Consider the following 22,171-nt stretch of genomic DNA (forward strand, 5'->3'; position numbering starts at 1 on the left):
CATTGAGTGGATGGTATATCCCGTATTACTGAATGCCATGATATCTAATTCCAGAAGAGCCCTTTGCAAATAAATGTCACTTTTTAAAATCTGATAATGTTGAAAAAAAATCAGTGAAAAAACAGACTACCTTTTATAAATTAACAATATTATTGGAGTTAAAATATACCATAAAAACTGTGAAATAATATTTTTGGACTTTTATAAATAGACTCCTAAAGTAGGCTTCTGTAGTAGGATAAAAGTTGGATTGTGCATTGCAGAATATGTGTATTAGCTGAAGTACATAATTTTTTTTTTCTTTTTTAAGGTGCGAGATGATGTTTACCAGAAAATATTGTCCAATAATCTTCCCAATCTGTTGGAGTATGGAAATATTACAGCTCTCACTCAGCTCTGGTGCTCTGGACAAATAACCAATTTTGAATACCTTACACATTTAAATAAGCACGCAGGGCGCTCCTTCAATGACCTAATGCAATATCCAGTTTTCCCGTTTATTCTCAGTGATTACACCAGTGAGACACTTGACCTGAGCAACAATAATATTTACAGGTGGAGTAATCTTGCCTGTTTGATTTTATTTAATAACTGCCTGGTCTGTACTTTGATTTTTTTTGTTTGTTTGTTTTTTTGGGCAATTATTTGCGACTGATAACATGATGCTATTTTATAGATCACATAGACTGAGTTGCTAAAATTGTATTTCACCGCCTCTCCCATCCTCTGGAGCTATATGGCTATCTCTGCCTCTGAAAACTCACCTCCCCAGCCCTTCATCTGTCCCTGTCCGGACCGTGGATCGGACACACCGATCGCCGACCTTGGCTTAATTATGGCAGGCTGCATGCCATAGCCCAGCGCAGGCTCCCTCCTTTTCAGTCATCAGTTGCTCGGACTCCTAGTAATCAGTGGTATCAGGGGTCCGCCTCTTCTGCAGTTATTAGTTGCTTGGACCGCCAGGAGGTCCTAGCAGCCAGTGATGTCAAATGTGTTCCCAGCATTACAGGAGGACGAAAGAGGATCATCTTCCGTCCTCTCCTGCAGCTTGCTCCACCTCCCGGCTCCCGCCTATGGCCTAACAGAAAAAAGATCATAAGGTATGCAGGGACAATAATATAAAGGGGCACTCCAAAGGACACAAACTATGTAAGGAGGCACTTTAGCGGGGACAACTAATAAGTTGTCACCATCAGGGTGGCCCTTACATTAATTATGAAAACAACCTACACTCTGATTTGGAACAATCTGTTTATGGGGACAACTAATTATTGTCCTCATCGGAGTGCCCCCTTACATTAGTTGCCCCCATCAGAGTGCCCTCTTACATTTAATTATGAAAGTGAGGGGCACTCTGATGGGAACAACCAATGTAAGTGGGCACTCTAATGGTGACAACTAATTATTAGTTGGCTCCAATTGAAGTGTCCCCTACATTTGTTGCCACAATCAGATTTGTTTTTATCAAGTTAACATATGCGAGTGCCTTCTTTTTGTGAAGGTTAAAAGTATGTTATGTTAAAAATAAAATGAAAGTGATATAATTGGCAGTTTTATTTTTTTTACTGCTTCATTTTACTAACATTTTCATAGCCTTATTGTAACATGTATTCGTACCAGTAACAGCTTATCAAAATCATATACTCTACTGCATTTTATAACGCGATAAAATTAATATTGAGCAGAATTAAGTTTCAGCCTATTAGTTTGGCCCTCCACAACAGTCCCAGTTTCTCATGTGGCCCGTTGAGAAAATTATTTGCACATCCCTGTCTTAAAAATTATTCATCTGTTACTTCAATCAGCTCATCCTTCACAGTTATTACCTTCTCTATCACTTGCCCTTACTTGTGGATTGTAAGCTCTCACGGGCAGGGCACTTCTAATCCTTTTATATGGTTTTGTGCTGTAACTGTACTTTGTCCCCATGCGTTTTAAAGCGTTGCACAAACTGTTGATGCTATGTAATAGAATAATTATAAGCATGCTAGAAGGTTGGACAGAAAGCTGCATTGAGTGGGAAGCCTTCAGTACTACTCTGTGCCAGGACTGTGGTTTAAGTACTGTAGTTGAAAATTGACTCAATTTAAAAGAAAACCTGCATTGAGAGAAACATGTAACTATGATTGTTAACCACCCTTAAACATGCTAGTTCCCTGGCTGTCTTGGTGATTCAGTGGCATCTATACTGATTTACAGATCTGAAAAGTATGCAGATCTAGAGTTCTGTTTTCATTTTATGAATTAAGTCTTTGGCTTACCAATATAACAAAGGTTCAAATTTGGTACAAATGCAAGCCAGAGGGAGCCAGGCAGCCAGAATGTGCAGGAGGTGGTGAGCAATGGTTCCACTGGTAATTCTTTCATTACAGGTTTGCTTCTTATGTGTTACACCTTATTGGTGTTGTTGCCAGCGTGTTTTTTGTGATTAATTATCTTTAATCTTGTAGAATAAACCTCCTTTAATAATTTTATATAATACATTAGCACTGAGATTTTATATACTACATAATTTTATATTGGTATACGAACCGCACTAGCCAGAGAATTCCAATACTTCAGACTTTATTGAAATTCACAGCAAATCCAGTGTAACAGTGTATGTAACAGCAAATACCTGCACCGCAAGCCACCAGCCAGCTACCACCTCTCGCATGTTTCACCCGTAGGCTTATTCATAGGGGTGAAACATGTGAGAGGTTGTAGCTGGTTGGGGGTTTGCGGTGCTGGTATTTGCTGTTACATACACTTTTACACAGGATTTGCTGTGAATTTCAGTAAAGTAAATAAAGAAGTATTGTAATTCTCTGGATAGTGCGGTCTGTTTGGATATTACTACATTCCAATGTGGAGATGCACCTATTAGACCAGCATCTGGGCCCTCCTGATGGCAGCTAAGGAATTGGAGTGGTGAGATTCTTTTGGTTCTACATACTTTTATATAATACATAAGAACTGAGATTTTTTGTTTTTCCATCACTAATAAGGATGATTATGATCATGAAATAATGTTAACTTGAGTAAGGATAAAGATATGATGATAATGTCACCGTAAATAGTTTAAAGAAGATTGCAGATTGGAGCATACTGCCGCATGTCCTAAAATAACAGGATATGTAATTTTCAGGCATGTACATGTGGGATTTATAGAAGAAGAATATTCTGACTGCATTAACAAAGCAAAAATGGAAGTTGTCCTTTCTCAGCTCATTTTCCATATTAGAAATGTGAGATTTTTGTTTTAAAGCCCTAGAAATGTTACTGTTAGTAAATGTTAGTTACTTTGTACCTACTGGCTAATATTGTTGTGTCTCTCGTAATGTGAATTTCATCTACCTGTTCATTTGCAGGAATCTTATCAAGCCTATTGCTGTACAATCTAAAGAAAAGGAAGATCGTTACATAGACAATTACAAGGTAAATGTAACTTCTTGTAGGAGATTATATCATGGCTACTTTAAATAAACCCTAGATGGAAAAAAACAACATACCGTATTTGCCGGCGTATAAGACGACTCGGCGTATAAGACGACCCCCTACTTTTTGTGTTAAAATATAGGTTTTGGGCTATACTCGTCGTACAAGACGAGTATAGCCCAAAATAATGTTTAAATGCACCCACTTACACCCATGGCGGTATTCCCGAGTGTGGCTCGGGGATAATTTTCAGTACCATAAGTGGCAACCCCGAGCCACACTCGTGATTACAGTCTCTTACCTTGTCCACGATCCTCGCAGCGTCCTCCATCTTCCGGGTTCCGTCCTTCAGCTACATACAGTATACCGCGCTGAGCCAATCACGGCAGGCTTTGCATTCATTAATACAGGCTTTGTATTAATGAATACAAAGCCTGCCGTGATTGGCTCAGCATGGTATACTGTATGTAGCCGAAGCTACATACAGTATACCCAGCGTATAAGACGACCCCCGATTTTCGGGCAGTGTTTTTGGGTCTAAAAACCCATCTTATACGCCGGCATATACGGTACTTTTAGGCTTTTTGTAGTCCCCAGCTTAGAAGGATGTACACTGGAAGAGGAAGGGCCAGCATTGTAAACTAGTCAAGCACCATGACTTTTAGAGTACTGTCAGTATAACATGGGAAACATAGTAACAGGAAGAGCGCATAAATCCTTGACTTAGCCGAACCAGTGTTAATTTTGGCACCAAATTTCATTTTCGTCTTAGTCTTTTGACGCAAATACATTTTTATTTTTAGACGCATTTCAGTCATCAGATTAATTTTTATTTTAGTCGACGAAATTCAAGTTGATTTTAGTCGACGGAAATTAAAGTCGATTTTAGTCGGCTGAGGCAGCTGAATGTCAAAACAGCAGGCAGTGGCTTGGAGCAATAGCCAGCCTGTTATTGGTTATTTTTATTTGCAATAGCCAATAGCAGGCTGGCTATTGCACCGCCCACTGCCTGCTGTCAATCAGCAGAGGAGGGAACTGAAGGAGAAAGTTCTCCATCAGGTCCTTCCCTGCTGATTGACAGCAGGCAGTGGGCGGGTGCAATAGGCAGCCTGCTATTGCACTTTAAGATATCCAAGAGCAGGCAGGCTATTGTTTCCAGCCGCTGATTGGAGACTGGACGCTGGTGATAGAACACCGGCAGAATAGGAGACGGAACGGGGCAGCACAGGAGATAACAGGCGGCCAACTCCCTTCCCTGCTGGTGCCAGCTGCAGTGATCTGTGTCTCACTCCCCTCTGCTGATGCAGACAGGGAGAGCAGCGGGTATTGAAAGGGACAGAGACCGCTGCAAATAACAGGGGACAGGAAAAAAGGTAATACTCACCGGAACCTCTGAGACGCCAGCGCTCCTTGCAGCCTATCTCCTCCTCCACTGCAGCGGTGATATGCTCCTCAGCATTCTCACTTCCTATACACTGTATTGGACGTGATGACTCGAGGATTCCTAGACCGCTACAGAGGAGGGGGAAGAGAAGCTCTAGGGACCAGTCTAAGAACCGGCCATCTCAGAGGTTTAGGTCAGTATAATTTTTTTTTTGACCCGAGGCAAAAACAGGCAGTTACTCCTTGCAAGGGTTTATAACATTTCTGGCTCAGTAGTTTTAGCATTACTGACTTGGAACCAGTATGCATTTGAAGATCCTGAGAAGTCTCTATCTCCTTGGTTCTCAACTAGTGGGTCGTGACCCAAAAGTGGGTCGCGACCCTGTGTTTAGTGGGGCACCGCATGCCTTCCACTTTTCTAGGTGAGAGGCTCCTTTGCCTACCCCTAGCGCAGCACTGTCGGTTCTAGCGCCAAGCAGCCATTCAAAATATGCTGCGTGGTGCTGAATGTCAGCTTGAGGTGGAGCTATGGCCTCAAGGGAGCTTCATCCATACATGCATTGCTTACAGCACCCTCACATGCCCTATAGAGGTGCCTGGACCGAAGTGACATCACATTCTGGCTCCCGGCACCTCTACAAGGCACGCAAGGGAGCTGTACAAGCAATGCACATATGAATGGAGCTCCGTCACAGCACAGCAGCCCACACTGGACCCCAGGCTGAGGATCCACTCCAGTTGCCATAAGGTAGGGAGACTGGGTGGATCTTAAAAAAAAAAAATTAATTTAAATATTTTTGGGAGTGTGGATGTGTGTGTGAGAATGCCTATGAGTGTGAGATTGTGTCTGTGGTAGTGTATGTATGTCAGTGTTTTTGTGGGCTTATTCACACTAGTCTCATGCAATTAGCGCACTGTACAATGCAATTCCTACACCTACCATGCGTTCTGGTGTGGGAGGTGCGTTGGGTTGCCATTCATTTGAATGGTACCCCAAACACACCTCCCAAATACAGCCCATACGCCCGCACTGGAACGCACGGTACCCTAATTCCGTGCATTCCATTGCAGTGTGAGTTGGGTTGCGATTTAATGACCAAGGACAAATGTGGGTCCTGAGGTTACACAGGTTGAGAACCACTGCTCTATCTTTATGCTGATTCTGGGTTAGTAATTGAAGCATGGCAGTCCAGCAGCATTTTCAAAATAAGACGGCAGCAATGGCAGTCTCCATATTTCTTGGAGGAAAGGTTCCCTGTAAATGCAATGGATAAAAGTGAGATCAGGGACTTGACTATGCAGTCTGGCACAGATGTCTAAATCAAATGACTGGCTGAACAGAATTGCATTTTGACCAGTAAGGCAGTTCACATATATGTACTGTATTTTAATTGTGAATTTACCTGCTTAACTGTAGTTCTTTAAATGTTATAGATGGTGATCTGTAATAACTGTATGATGAAATGCATCTTGAGTTCTGTTCAATGTATATAATATGTAAAATTTGCAATGTACCCTCTTTCATAATCTATAATAGCTGAAAGTGTTAAGCTAGCCATACACTAGTAGATTTCTGAAGGAAAGGTCTTTAGATCAGACACCTGAAGAATGTCGAAATCTAGTTTTATTACTTACATTGGATTTTGGAATTAATGCAGCTTCCCGAACGAACGCCGCATTAACTGTTAGAATTTTGTTTGTTCAATACAAATTTTCCATCCTACTCCAACTTTTTTCGTCACTACGATTGAAATTAATCGTTGATTTGACACCAACTAATAGAAAGTCGAAAAAGATCTTTTGTATAAAACTAAGTTTGGAAAACTACTAGTGCTTGGCCAGCTGTACATATGATCACAAGGATGTTATGATGAATTTAAAATATAAAAATGACAGGTGCATGGCTTCTGCTTGTTGCTGTGGTCTAAATAATAGGAGATAGTCTTCGCTGATTTCTGCAGAGTAGCCAAGCAGTATTTCTACCTACACAGAGCTGGGGTAAGGATCTGACACTGGCCAGAGTCTAGAGGACCTTATTATAAACATGTATTTGTGGGGCTAAGCAGCTCCGGTTTAAATGGTGATTTAAATGGCAAATTTCCCAGAATGTACCTTGTTTTAACTATCTTGTCTGTGTAAACATATTTAACTTACATTAAGGGCTGTTTTAGTGTAATAGATGAACTGTTTGAAGTGAATATCGCTGCTATAACTTGATGTTTTGTCTTAATTTTAGTATTTGGAAGATGAGTACTGTAAAGGAGATAGAGAAGACGATCCAATGCCACCAGTGCAACCATATCATTATGGATCTCATTACTCAAACAGTGGCACTATACTGCATTTCATGGTCCGATTGCCTCCTTTCACCAAAATGTTCCTGGCATATCAAGGTCTGATTAAACTCGAAATATACATTTCTTTTAAGGCAGAAAGGAAGACGTATAAGCAAATGCATAGTAATACGTGGAATGCAACTTCTCAAACTTTTGGGGGATATTTTAAAAATTTATTTTCATTGGAAAATATACCTGACATTTGCAATTTAAATAATGTATTATTTTTAATGAGTTTATCAAATATGCAATGTTCCTAAATCATAACTTGTAATCAAATATGTTCTTTATCTTGCAGATCAAAGTTTTGATATCCCTGACAGAACATTTCATTCCATGAATACAACATGGCGCTTGTCTTCCTACGAATCAATGACTGATGTTAAAGAGCTTATTCCAGAATTTTTCTACTTGCCAGAATTTTTAGTGAACAGAGAAGGTAAGTGATTTGTTATAACTAAAATGTTGCTTTACATTTTTGTAAGGTTTAAAGTGTGACTGAATTAAAAAAGTAAAGATTTGCTACATGATGGGGATAATTTTAAAAATGTTAATTGTTTCTAAGCAGCAACTAAAGTCTTTTGTCTGAAATTCCTCCTAAAAAAGGCCAGTGTATTCCCTGGTATGTGAGGGCGCCTACAGCTTCATAGTTGTGTATCTGCTGTGGGAATCTACGGCAGTGCTGCTTCTCACTGTTAGTGCTAAGAGATTTGGAGTTAAATTTGGTGATATCACTACTGTGCAGCTCACGGTTTTCCATGCTGGGGGCTCTAACATTAGAGAAGCAAAAGTCTTGCCTCTACCAAGATGGCTTCCTGCACACAGAGACCCAGTGCAGAACAAGGCATGGTTAATCAGTGTTGGAGAAAGATCAGTTGCACGAAGACCATGGATAACAGTGTTGACTACTAAAGCAGCACAAACGCCACTGCTGTGTTATCAAGTTTCATATAATTTGACATTAGGCGTACACTATCAGGAGAGAAAAAGGAAGCCAACTAAAGGACTAAGGAGAAGGCCATTTCAGACTTGCAATCCTGTCACTGGCAATAATTCTCCAGCATCAAAATTGATATGCAAAGGGCACAGCAGGACAGTGAAATACTCATCTGCTTGCATATGTCGCCTGAGACATGGCTGAGCAAGGTGTCGCTCTCTTGCTGGTGACATTCTGCAGGATTTTTGTCATCAAGTGACCCTTCCCTCATGTAGCTGCAAGCAGGCGAGTTTTCGCTGCACATTTAAGTGATTCTGTCACTGGCAATTTCTTGCCAGCAAAATGATCACTAGTTGTGGCATGGATCTAAAGGAAATCAGAATCACAGAAATGTAGCCTGGCACACCTATTCTAACTACAGCAAACTGAATTTTGTTTCTACTGAGACGAAAAGGCCACAACAGCAATACAATACATTTATAGAAGGATAGAGCCCCTGTCAACACTTTTTTGCTACCTGTGTCTGTATTGGAAATTTCCTCTCATTTACTGTCTCAGTGACCAAGAGTAGTCTGATTTAATCCCACTTGAAAATTATATAAATTCTATATTTGTTTAGTGGATACCCAGACAACTATTCTAGGATAAAGCAAATATGAAAAATGATTATAGTATGCACTCAGTAAATCTAGTTGCAGTTAAAAGCATGACAACTTTCTTTATATTTGTTTCCTCTTGGTGATTTATGTGACCTAAAAATAATATCCAGTTGCTGAACCTGAAAAGAAAGCTGATAGATGACCACATTTTGATGACCCTCCCTCTACCATGCAATATATGCATCTAAAAAAGGGCTCTGTTGCCATACACTGCGGCGTAGATCCACAGATAAAAGTGGGACACAAAGATTTTTTTGGTATATTTATGTGGGACTGTGACAGAAGAAATTATATTACCACACATTTAAATTCAAGTGGAATTAAAAGAGAAGTAGGGGATGAGTGAAATACACTTATCCCCATAGTCAGAGCCGACATGTGACACTGCAGCCACACGTCGGCTCTTTTGATCTAGAACTGAGCGATCACATATACAGCTTAGCTCCCGATCTTCTCTTTTGTCAATCACTGGTCCCCGCAGAGATTCCCCCTCTCCTCTCCGTTCCTCCAGCACTGACCTGTAGAGACAGAAGGGCGGGGGGGGGGGCAGGCACAGCTGGCAATCAAGCAGCGGGGTGAATCCCGACAATATTGTCAGAATCTTTCCCGGATGCAGTGCGGCTCTGCACCGTTAACACATAGCGGACAATTGCCCCTTATATGCAGATTTTGGGGTCACAGAAGGACCATTAGTCCTCCAGTGACCCCATAGTTTTCTCTTAACATTTCGGACATTTAAAAGTGTCAGAGTTTAAGTGGATTTTTTCCCCCCTCTATTTATAATGAATGGGCAAAAGCTATCTGCTGCCTTGATACAACTAATGTAAATAAAGGAATTAATTGAAAATATTCAGCAGACATTTCACATAGTTTCTGATGGGTGTACCTAAGAAAATAGATACATAAATCGACAGATGGAAATAACACAGTATAGCAATGTATTTTACAGAGCGCTTTAAAGGTTTGTGGTGTTAAAACTGTCTTTCCAACTAAATAGGCTTTGATTTTGGTCTACGTCAAAATGGTGAACGGGTGAATCATGTTAACCTTCCACCTTGGGCCCGAAATGATCCACGCCTTTTCATCCTGATTCATCGGCAAGCCCTAGAGTCAGACCAAGTTTCTCAGACAATTTGTAATTGGATCGATCTTGTATTTGGCTACAAACAGAAAGGACGTGCTGCTGTTCAAGCCATCAATGTGTTCCACCCAGCTGTAAGTATGAAAATAAAGGTTTTTCTTAATCACTTGGAAAAGAGTTCTGCCATGGTGTAATCTGGAGATTTTACTGAGCCACAAAATATAGGTTCTGGGGGAAATCCAACCAAAAGTGATGATAAATGTTTACATTTCCCTCCCAGCTTTTTATGTTTTGTAATAGCTTCTAGTGGTGTTATCTCTACATCAGTATTCCACATATAGGTCTTTATGCTGGGCCAATAATAGGGTCGGTTATTATATATAGGGTCTAAAATAATGACAGTCTGTGTACGGAGAGCTAGTTGCTTTACGATGCTATACTGTGCTAAATTGCACTAAATTACTGAAGTGGGCTACATATTCTTGTGTACCCCTTTGCTCACAGTTAAGAGACCTAACAGTCCTTTTTAGGACTACTTTTTTGTGTCTGTCAGCAACAACTATAGTTGCTGTTAAGGTGCTGCCCTCCCAGCAGCCGTTTTTTTTGTTTTTATTTCATTTTTTTATTTCGCCATACATTTTTTTTTTAGATTTTTAAAAAAATAATTGGATTGATGTTAGAGTTCCATGGTTTATTTTGGTGAGGTGTATATATATTTTTTTCCTTTTGCTAGTATTTTTCTTTTTTTTTTTTTTTTTTATTTCTGGGTACACAGCATACAGTGGTTGCTGACACCTGCAAAGCTGCTCTTTGTTTGCTGCATGTCACAGTATACTTGTGCAGTAAGGTAGTGTGCACCAAAGCTTCACATATTTATTGCATAAATATATACATTTTATATATACACGTTTAGGAGCGTGCCTATGGGAATGTTTGACCATTCTTCCAGAAGCGCATTTGTGAGTTCAGGTACTGATGTTGGACGAGAAGGCTTGGCTCACAGTCTCCACTCCAATGCATCCCAAAGGCTTTCTATCAGGTTGAGGTCAGGACTCTGTGCTGACCAGTCAAGTTCCTCCACCCCAAACTTGCTCATCCATATCTTTATTAACCTTGCTTTATGCACTGGTGTGCAGTCATGTTGGAACAGGAAGGGGCAATCACCAAACTGTTCCCACAAAGTTGGGAGCATGAAATTGTCCAAAATGTCTTTTTGTATGCTGATGTCTTAAGAGTTCACTTCACTGGAACTAAGGGGCCAAGCCCAACCCCACACCATAATCCCCTCTCCACCAAACTTTACACTTGGCACAATGCAGTCAGGCAAGTACCGTTCTCCTGGCAAACACCAAACCTAGACACCTCCATCGGATTGCCAGACAGAGAAGCTTGATTCGTCACTCCAGAGAACACGTCTCCACTTCTCTAGAGTCCAGCGGCGGCGTGCTTTACACCACTGCATTCGATGCTTTGCATTGCACTTGGTGATGTAAGGCTTGGAAGCAGCTGCTTGGCCATGGAGGGCCATTCCATGAAGCTCTCTACGCACTGCCAATCTGAAGGCCACACGAGATTTGGAGATCTGTAGCTATTGACTCTGCAGACAGTTGGTGACTTCTGCACACTGTGCGCTTCAGCTTGCTCTGACCCGCTCCGTCATTTTACGTTGCCTACCACTGTTACCCAAATTACTATTTTAAGTTATGAACCCGCTATATAAGTGTTCAAACTTACAAGTATATGGTTCTGAGTATTCAATGATGAGATTTGTGAGCTCAACACAATAACATAAATGTATTGGTATATAGTATCAAGATTTAAATACAGCAAACCAACAATCTATTTAACTACAACATACAAAGAAAAGATTTAAACATGCCAAATACACAGACATTGGTATCTAACAGACATACAGTTAAGTGGGGAAAGGGTACATGTATAGTTACCCATTAATCATCACATGAGGGCCCCATCCTGGTGGTCTAAAAAGACTAGCCACTTAACTTCTTCCCTCAATCGTTAATATATCCCCTGTGTCCATAGAGATGCATTGCGAGCCTTCGATTGGTTGCCTCCCAATGCCTACTAGGGATTGAAGGCTTTCCAAAACCCTCTATGCAAATCTTTTAAGATGAGTGGGAAATTCTAGATTGGCAGGTGTCCTTAGGCTAACCCCAGGCCATGATTTCATCTAAACCAGGGGGGCAATCTGGTTGTTTACTAGCGACAAGGAAACCTTTGATGATATTGACAACAAACTTTTCACTTGGCACAATGCAGTCAGGCAAGTACCGTTCTCCTGGCAAACACCAAACCTAGACACCTCCATCGGATTGCCAGACAGAGAAGCTTGATTCGTCACTCCAGAGAACACGTCTCCACTTCTCTAGAGTCCAGCGGCGGCGTGCTTTACACCACTGCATTCGATGCTTTGCATTGCACTTGGTGATGTAAGGCTTGGAAGCAGCTGCTTGGCCATGGAGGGCCATTCCATGAAGCTCTCTACGCACTGCCAATCTGAAGGCCACACGAGATTTGGAGATCTGTAGCTATTGACTCTGCAGACAGTTGGTGACTTCTGCACACTGTGCGCTTCAGCTTGCTCTGACCCGCTCCGTCATTTTACGTTGCCTACCACTGTTACCCAAATTACTATTTTAAGTTATGAACCCGCTATATAAGTGTTCAAACTTACAAGTATATGGTTCTGAGTATTCAATGATGAGATTTGTGAGCTCAACACAATAACATAAATGTATTGGTATATAGTATCAAGATTTAAATACAGCAAACCAACAATCTATTTAACTACAACATACAAAGAAAAGATTTAAACATGCCAAATACACAGACATTGGTATCTAACAGACATACAGTTAAGTGGGGAAAGGGTACATGTATAGTTACCCATTAATCATCACATGAGGGCCCCATCCTGGTGGTCTAAAAAGACTAGCCACTTAACTTCTTCCCTCAATCGTTAATATATCCCCTGTGTCCATAGAGATGCATTGCGAGCCTTCGATTGGTTGCCTCCCAATGCCTACTAGGGATTGAAGGCTTTCCAAAACCCTCTATGCAAATCTTTTAAGATGAGTGGGAAATTCTAGATTGGCAGGTGTCCTTAGGCTAACCCCAGGCCATGATTTCATCTAAACCAGGGGGGCAATCTGGTTGTTTACTAGCGACAAGGAAACCTTTGATGATATTGGACAGAGACAAAAGAGTGTATGCAACCTATTGTGCGAATCAAGGGTCTCGGCTCCGAAGTGTTCCTTAGATCCCATTGTCTTGACCATTTACCATTAACTGGCTACGCCTAATTACATTAAAAAATCCCCATGTAATCAATTCCTCGGGACATTATAAACACAATTTCCCTACTCTATTCAGTCACCCAACATAGAATATGTTTAATTACAAAAATAAAACTATATACATATGTCTTATGAAGATTTGACATAAACGCATAAGGTAAGACCACTTCTTGGCTGAGTTGCTGCTGTTTCCATTTGCTTCCACTTTGATATGATACCACTAACAGTTGGCCACGGAATATTTAGTAGAAAGGAAATTTCACGGATGGGCTTATTACACAGGTGGCAACCTATCACGGTAGCACTCTTGAATTCACTAAGCTCCTGAGAGCGTCCCATTCTTTCACAAATGTTTGTAGAAGCATCTGCATGCTTAGGTGCTTGATTTGGTGATTGGAACACCTGAATCCAATGATATGGAGGGGTGTCCCAATACTTTTGGCAATATAGTGTGTGTGTACACACACACACACCTTTATCAAGCATTTATGTGCATCTCTCTCGGAATCACTGATGTGATGTCATAAAATATGTGAATGTTGCACACACATGCTGTATGGTTTACTTTGGAGGCTCTTGTTCTCTGCATGACAAAAACATTTTTCTCTCCCGTTCATTGAAGGACACAGGGAACAGATCGGAGATCATGTACTGTAGGGTAATATCGCCACCTGCAGGAAACCCACTGTCTGGACGTGGTCCGCGCCATCCGGGTTTACGTAGAGTGCTACGGCTGCGTTTCGGGAATCGGATTCCCTGTTTGTCGTTGCAGATGGCCCCCGGAAGGGCAGGGCTGCCTCGTCGGCTACCATCTCTCGATGGATTCGCGACACGGTATCTCAGGCGTATGCTATTAAGGGGCGTGAGCCTCCTTTTTCTGTTACGGCCCATTCTACAAGGGCTGTTGGGGCATCTTGGGCTTTCCGTCATGGTGCCTCCGTTTCTCAGGTTTGTAAGGCCGCGACTTGGTCTTCTGTTCACACCTTTGCCAAGTTTTATAAGGTGGATGTTTTGGCATCTGCGGATGCTGGTTTGGGGCGCAAAGTGTTGCAGGCGGCCGTTTGAGGGGATTTTTTTGTTTAGTTGGGTTTGTTGTTTCTGTTGGCCCACCCCTCTTTTTTGGTACTGCTCTGTGACGTCCCTACAGTACATGATCTCCGATCTGTTCCCTGTGTCCTTCAATGAACGGGAGAGAAAATAGGATTTTGGTACTCACCGTAAAATCCTTTTCTCTCCGTTCATTGAAGGACACAGGGCTCGCCCCTCTATGTGGGTGTGTACTCCTTTACTGCTTGTTACTAAACTGGAGACTTCTCAGTAGGTGGGGGGTTTGGCCACCGGCAGGGGCCGCCCCTAGGCTGTAATTGGTCTTTAGGTTTTTTTGTGCCTAGCGTCCTTCTCCTGCAGGTGGCGATATTACCCTACAGTACATGATCTCCGATCTGTTCCCTGTGTCCTTCAATGAACGGAGAGAAAAGGATTTTACGGTGAGTACCAAAATCCTATTTTTTATGTGTATATGTGGGTTTTAATCTGAATGTAAAAAAACACTGGTTTTAACTATAGAAATACAAGCTCATGCATGTACCATGAGAGCCCCATGCACAAAAGGTAATTAAGTAGCCAAAAAAAGCCTTCCTCTTCTTTCCACTCCCAGACGCAGCGCTAATGTGCCTTCTTGCTACTCACACTCTTCTGCTTATCCCACCATCCCACCATAGCACCACAAATTGGCAATGAGGAGTCATTAGAATTATTTGATCACTGAAGCATTTATTTCAGATATTGAGGAAGATAGTGCCATGACCATAGAGGGCGGGTCATCAGGTAGGGAACAGCAACATGCAGTGATGTACCGACAGCTGGAGCCTACTGCAAAGTGGTCTCCAGTGATGAGGAGGTGGATGATGATGTGGCAGACCATTTGTGGGTGCCACCGATTTAGTGAGGAAGCAAGTTCTGAGGGAGAGGCAGAGGACTTCGCCTAGGGGTAGGAAATAGCCATCTTATTCCATCTGACAGCTCTGCCCCCAGGACCGGTCCATAGAGCTCTGCAGTGTGGGTCTTTTTTATCATATTTGCTGCTGACAGCACTGTTGTAGTCTGCAGCCTCTAACTGCCTCAGCCATGGTAAAAATTCCAGCTATTTGTGTACCACATGCAATTCTTGTGGTGTTCAGCATTTGAAAGAAATGAGGTAACAAAGCCAGGGCAAAAAATAAATGGAGAGATTATCTAAATTAGGTATGCTACCTACATAGAAGGAAAGCCAAATTGCAATTAAATTGTTTTAATATATGAAATAATCTATAACATGCTATGTTTACAGTGTATAGCTATTTGTCACTTTTTAATGTCTTTCTGGTCTGTAATTATACTTAATTTTTTTAAAATGTTTTTTCTTTTCAGACTTATTTTGGAATGGACGTTTCAGCAGTTGAAGATCCTGTCCAAAGGCGAGCGCTGGAAACAATGATTAAAACATATGGGCAGACACCTCGACAGCTCTTTCACAGTGCACATGTGTGCCGTCAAGGATCAAAACTTCTTATGGAAGGAGAACTTCCCGCTGCAATGGGATTGCTAGTACAGCTTGCATTTAGGGAAAACAGGGAGAGCTCAAAGGAACCTTCTTACCCTGTAAGTAAAAATACTTTATACCTGCAATTTAATCTAAAAAGTATATGCAAATAATAAATTATAGGCATAAGACCGACCATAAAGTATTTATATTTTCCTTCATACCACCCATCTTCAGTGGGCTACCTGTTACTCCGAACCTAATCTGGGTTGTATTATTTAGCATAAATAATCATGAATTAATCCATTAATAAATCCAAGCTACAGACACTGAACTCGTGATGCAGCACTGGCAGCTGAGAAAAGTATGGTAGTATGGCTGACTACATAAATAGGAAGTCCTGACCTATGCACAACTTTGAATATTTGCTGATTTTGGGTAACTCTTTCTTGCATTCCAAAATGGCTTTTATGAATGTTAAATAATTGCCATATCCTCTTATATATTGCTTATATTTTATTTTATTTTTTTTAATTGGCTAATATACATTCTAAAAATATTTGCAACATGTCTATGTTTTTTTGGAACAATTACCATACTGGAATTCACAAGTAAGTGAATTTAAACATGTTTGGAATAAACCTAGGTAGTCAGAAACCCCCCCCAAAAAACACTTCTATGTTAAAATCAGTCAAGCTCAAATCAAGTTAGTTAATCTACTGACCTGTGCAGTCAAACAGTTTTAAGGACTCATTTTCCTAAAGAGGTGTTTCAGATGTTGAGATCTCTCTCTCTCTCTCTCTCTCTCTCTCTCTCTCTAAAAAATCTATATATATGTGTGTGTGTGTGTGTGTTTGTGTGTGTGTGTGTGTGTGTGTGTGTGTGTGTGTGTGTTTTTATATATGTATATATAGATATGTTATACAGTATGTGTGTGTGTGTGTACAGTATATACATATACAAATATTAATCTTAAACATTGTGCAAATTGTCCTTTTAATTTTATCTCCTTTTTTTTTTTCTCTCTCCCTGTTTCTTTTTTAACTGTAATAAATGACTTTGTTTTCTTCTGAAAGAGTCCATTACCTTGGATAAAAGGCTTGAAATGGGGAGAATATGTTGGCTCCCCAAGTTCTCCAGATCCCATTGTGTGCTTCAGTCAGCCTCATGGAGAGAGATTTGGCTCCCTACAGGCTTTACCAACTAGAGCTATATGTGGCTTATCAAAGAAATTCTGCCTAATGATGAGCTACAGTAAGGAGCAAGGTATGTTTTTAGGTGTATTATATCTTGAATTCTTAATCAAAAATATAATTATAATTTTGTACAGTAAAGATAACACATCAGTTGTGTCAGTATTTTCATTAATATTACAACTCCAAAGTGTATGTTGGTCAGATAGTCCATTTTGGTATACATTTTTCTTTCCCATCCATTGAGAGACACAGTAGGTCTCACCTTTTAGGTTATACTGCCTCCTACAGAAAGATTGGACACAGGAAAAAAAAAACTAGGCCAGAATAACACCTCTTACTACCAACATGTTGTTTGCTAGTGTCATAGGAGGATGGATGTCTTTTCTTCATCCTTACTGTGTAAAAAAAACTAACCTATTGCTAGCACGTTTTTTCTTTAACAAGACTCTTATCTACACTGCTGCTAGAGCTGATCTCTTCAATTGCAGCTATCTGGTGCTGCTGCCCTTAGCCTGGCTTTTAGAGTGCTGGACTGGACGTTGCGCGGAAAGCCTGGAAGCTACCTTTGTGCACTGGGTTCTGTGTAGGGCGCCTTCCATTCTCTTTTCTGGTGATAAAATAGCTGTTTAGAACTTTCCAGGTCCAGAGCTGCTGGCATTGCCTCAGCCTTTGCCCTGGCTCTGAAGCCTAAGTTTGTGATTTGGCCATTTAGATTGATCATCAGGGGCTACTTCAAATACATTGGTCGCTGGTCACTTTTAAAGTCTCTGTTTCCTGCCGGTTTCCACTCTGGATGGGTTAATGCTTTGGGATTGAGCGCTGATATCATCTACTGAGTGCAGTCTCATGGGCACACATGCACATGCTGTTTTTTCCACCATACACTGTCAAGTAAGCATCTCCCCAGTGCTACTCTTGCTTTGCAAAGAGCCACAAGGAACTTAAAAGAGAACTATGAGGTGAGTGCTTTTCACTCACCTCATAGTTCTAGCCGACCTGTGACAATGAGACTGTCACAGGTCGGCTCAGTAGATCGGGAGGTGAACGAACACATACCGGCGTTCGCTCACCTCTCGATCCTGTCACGGCTCTCCTATCTCTAGATAGGCCTAGGGTGACGGGAGGATGCTAGTTTGGGAAAAGCCTTAACCCCATAGTTCTCCTTTAATTTTGAAATCTGTTCTTGCTGCTCACCTACAGTGACATTGTAAACCCTCACCTGCTACAGCCTGGGTTTCATGAGTACCTTAGGCATCATACCCTGAGACTTGCGTTTCCCTACTGCCATGCATGATTCTAAAACATAGGGGAATGGGGACAGTCCCACTGTACCAGGTGCTCCCCGCTCACACCCTACTAAAAGTTTAGGTGTTGCTTGCAGCACACCCACTGATGCGGATACATTTCCTTGAGTCTTCTCCTTGTTTGGAGTCTTCCTTAGTCATTGTGGCATGTTTCTCTGCCCTCTTGGCTGAGGTTTTTATTAGTCATGCAAGACTTTATCCCAAATCCCCAATTATTTGATGACTGCGATTGTAGAGGCCACAAGCACACTCCCATGCCTTCTCCCTCAGATTATCGATCTTATCTTATTCTGGATAGTCCCCATAAGGGTGCATGAGCTTTTAGTGCCACTATTTCTAGGTCACTCACTCAGGTCTACCAGGTTGGTGTTGTAGCCACATCTGATGCCAGCTTAAGGTCGTAAAGGTCCATCACGCAGTTATTTGAGGTACTGGCAGCCCCCAGTTTTCTTTTGTTGTTCTTGGGTCTGTTAGCATTTGTTGGCTGTATTGTGCCACCGCTTAGTTGGACTGCTTTTGGACAATCCGAAGTTAAACGGTTATTAAACCCTCAGGTGTTGTCGCATATATCTACTGCTAGCAAGCAGTGGATAAATGCAAAAACTTTAAATAAAAAAATAAAACCCTTTGAAACAGGTTTAAACTTACCTGTGTCTTCACCGCGCACTCCCTTCCGAAAAGCTTGGGCGGCCGCAAAGGATCTTGGGCGGGGCGCATGCGCAGTTCAGATTTTCAGCCGGGAGACGAGGAGAGACACAAAATAAGTCAATGGACAGCGTGCACCCGCATGCAGACACCGTGGGACAGGAAGTGCCAGCAAGCACAGAGGAGTCCGCGCTGGAGAGAAGGCTGAAAACGACAGGGAAAAAGAAGAAGAAGAAGATCGGATTTAGAGACATCATTTAAGGTAAGTGCTGACACTAACATTGGGGGAGGGAAAAAAAAATGTAGACTTTAATGTCACTTTAAGACTTTCTGTGTCCCTCAATGGAAGAGAAAGAAAATAGGGTTTTTCTACATACTGTAAAATCCTTTTCTTGGAGCCCATTGAGGGACACAGGACCCACCCCTCTGGGTTTATGACCATGCTCACAGTACCGAAGCATGCTGGTATTAGCAGGAGTCATGCTGGACAGGTCTACAGTTTTTTGATTGCCAGTGTCTAATTCTCCTGGAGATGGCAGTTTACCCCAACGGTGAAAAACTTTTGTGTCCGTCAATGAACTCCAACAAAGGGTTTTACAGTGAGAACAAAAAATCAATTTTTTTTATTTTTTTTTATTGTAAACTTTAATATTTAACGTCAAAGGGATAGCAAAGAATACTGTTCTGCATACATTGTTGTCTGATTATAATGAAAAATAAATAATCCTAGGTGTCCGAAGTATGCACAGTACTGACATTCAGTGGTCAGCAATTCTCAGCTGGGGATATCCTGATAACATTCTAAGACTGAAGAGTAAACAAAGTGAACCCCCTGTGAATTTCATTCAGTGTTCAGAACATCACCAGGTAATGTATTTTTTTTCTTCAGAAAGATGAAAATGTGCACATTCTGAAGAATTTAGATATGTCCTTTAGTAGACTGCGAAATGTGAAAATAGATGCATGCAGCATATAGGGTGTGTAGACATAATATTGCAGACATTATATGATGTGTCTTGGAGTGTTAATGTGATTTAAAAATCTTTGGACTCTTCAGATGTTCGGACGGGAGCGTGCGGCGAAGACCCATGTAAGTTTGAACCTGTTTCAAAAGGTTTTTTTTGTTTTTAAAGTTTTTGCATATATCTTCTGGTTGCTAGCAGTAGATATATACAAATAAAACCGTCAGGGTTTAATAACCCTTTAATACTGATATGAGGGCAAGCCTGTTTCTCATCTTTTAGAATTGTTTTGTTTCTAAATATCTTGTACAGTCAGAAGCTCTCAGGCAGAGGTATCTTCAAAAGGCCAAACGTTTTGTACCTTGTTATTATGGATTGTCTTGTAAACAATTTTCAGATGGAGAATTCAATTAATCTGTATTGCCTATTATAAGAATTTTTCAATGTCACTTCTATTTTTGGCATTGGTGTACCCAGGTCAGGACACAGGATGTGCTCTCACCCAGGTACAGCCAAATGCAGAGTGCTGTGCAAGTAAAGGCACAGCTGGGCAGATTAATATCTAATATAAAATAATAGTTCTGGTGCCCAAATAATTCAGAGAACACAGCTGTACTCTGAATTATCTCTTGCAACATGTATAAGGTTTTATTGTACTTGAAAGTATACAACCCCACTAGGACCAACATGTATAAAAGCCATATTCCTGCTGGGAGATTGAGTGTGGCTGCAGTGTTTGCATTGTTTGGTCTTATGAGTGGGATCAAGCCTGTCTACAGTAGCATTAAAGCTTCACTCCTGGCACTAGTGGCAGCTAGTAATTCTTCTCCTTCCCAAAACGTTCATCACACATCAACCTTCAAATATATCACCACAAACAATAGCACAGAGCGCCCAAACTATGTGAAGAATAGTTTTTTATTTACAATAAAGTAAAAAATCAATGCTTATACTCACAAGGGTTTCTCAGTGTTTCTCAGGGTTCTGTAATCCTTCAAAAACTGGTACACAACCAGTTTTAAGCAAATGACACAAAGACCGTCGATTCGCCTGCTGTCATGCTGTTAGATGGTCTCTAATAGTCTTGGCTGACTACAAGAGACCATGGTGGTTAAAGAGAGACTGCAGCATTGTACATCTATTGTATATGATTGGTCATGTCAATGCTTTTTAGAAGACTTTTTTTACTATAATTCTATCCCCTGCAAGCCTGTGGCTATCAAACTATGCCACCATTAGCCCCATTTTTCTTCCTACAGTTAAATACATCACCTGCAAAAAAAAAAATGATTGTAAATATGACGTTCAAAGAAAGAAAATTTTTACTGTGTTTTACTGGGTTTTATTGTGCCCATTATTTAGCATTTGTTTAATTTCATGATTCTTGGTAAAATAATTTTGACTTCTAGGGGAGGGTTTTTATAAAAAAAAGGTATACAGCTCTAAAATATGCTAGGCAAAGACAATATACAGCTTGCTAAATATGTTAGGCATGCATTGAACTTTGAAACCACCATTTAGTTATTTGGAATATCAGAAATAAATGTTATTACTTCTGGTCTTTAGACTTAATCACCTAACGTCATTTATTCATGGTAAATTGTATAGTAGTTAAAAATATCCTTATGTGCAATAGGTAACAAGTTGTGCTTGGGTGCCAGACAGTTGTCAACTTTATACTGGGAGCAAATGTGGAGTAATCACTGCATACCTGAATCGTTTCACTAACACAACGGTATGTTCAAATGTATTTTGTTTGTTGCATTTTATTAGTTAATGGAGAATCTGTCAGTGTAACTCTAATTGTACTTTCTAGATGTATGACACATTGAGTGCCCATTTACACCATTGTGGTTTGTATGCTCCAAATGCACCACTAACGCATCAAAACAGATGCATGTACCATTTCTAGCAGTGCACTGCACCATGTTGCAAAGCACAGCCATCTACAAGGTTTTGTTACCACAACACAGTAGTGTTGAATATACCCGAATACAGTTACATTACACTGTTCTAGCTTCAGACTGTAGTGTTTACTTTTTTGGTTTCCTTTAATAGCCTGTGTTAGAAATTATTTTTTGAATGACACTTTTATGTTTTTAAGCATCTTAACCAGTTGACATCCGCGGTGTTAAACCCCCTTCCCATCCAGGCCATTTTTCAGTATTCAGCGCTGCGGTAATTATAATCTTCATCAAAAAATTTCCAGTTTTATGAAAAAACTTGTGACTTTAATTATATAGCATAAAGCCAATTGCATACAATGATATAGCAAAAAAATTAATACACAAATATATAATTAAAATATATAGTTCAGAGAATAATGCAGCGTTAGTGTTCCCTGAAAATCACTTTGTGTGAAGTGATTTTCAGGGAACACTGACGATTAACGTACGATAATCGCGGATGATCC

At 40.7% G+C, this 22,171-nt stretch overlaps 1 protein-coding gene across 1 annotated transcript in view; it reads left to right on the forward strand.

Moving 5' to 3' along the window:
* LYST (lysosomal trafficking regulator) overlaps positions 1-22,171 on the forward strand; it is a 214,811-nt gene that overhangs the window by 176,530 nt on the left and 16,110 nt on the right. Inside the window, exons 38-46 of the mRNA XM_018557714.1 lie at positions 311-555; positions 3,351-3,417; positions 7,037-7,193; positions 7,435-7,575; positions 9,730-9,947; positions 15,540-15,770; positions 16,728-16,917; positions 19,527-19,663; positions 21,395-21,493. Coding sequence (XP_018413216.1) covers positions 311-555; positions 3,351-3,417; positions 7,037-7,193; positions 7,435-7,575; positions 9,730-9,947; positions 15,540-15,770; positions 16,728-16,917; positions 19,527-19,663; positions 21,395-21,493 — 1,485 coding nt within the window. The remainder of the gene's footprint in view (positions 1-310; positions 556-3,350; positions 3,418-7,036; positions 7,194-7,434; positions 7,576-9,729; positions 9,948-15,539; positions 15,771-16,727; positions 16,918-19,526; positions 19,664-21,394; positions 21,494-22,171) is intronic.

This window comes from Nanorana parkeri, unplaced genomic scaffold (genome assembly GCF_000935625.1).
Source record: "Nanorana parkeri isolate BGI_ZX_2015 unplaced genomic scaffold, ASM93562v1 scaffold296, whole genome shotgun sequence".
Taxonomy (NCBI): Eukaryota; Metazoa; Chordata; class Amphibia; order Anura; family Dicroglossidae; genus Nanorana; species Nanorana parkeri.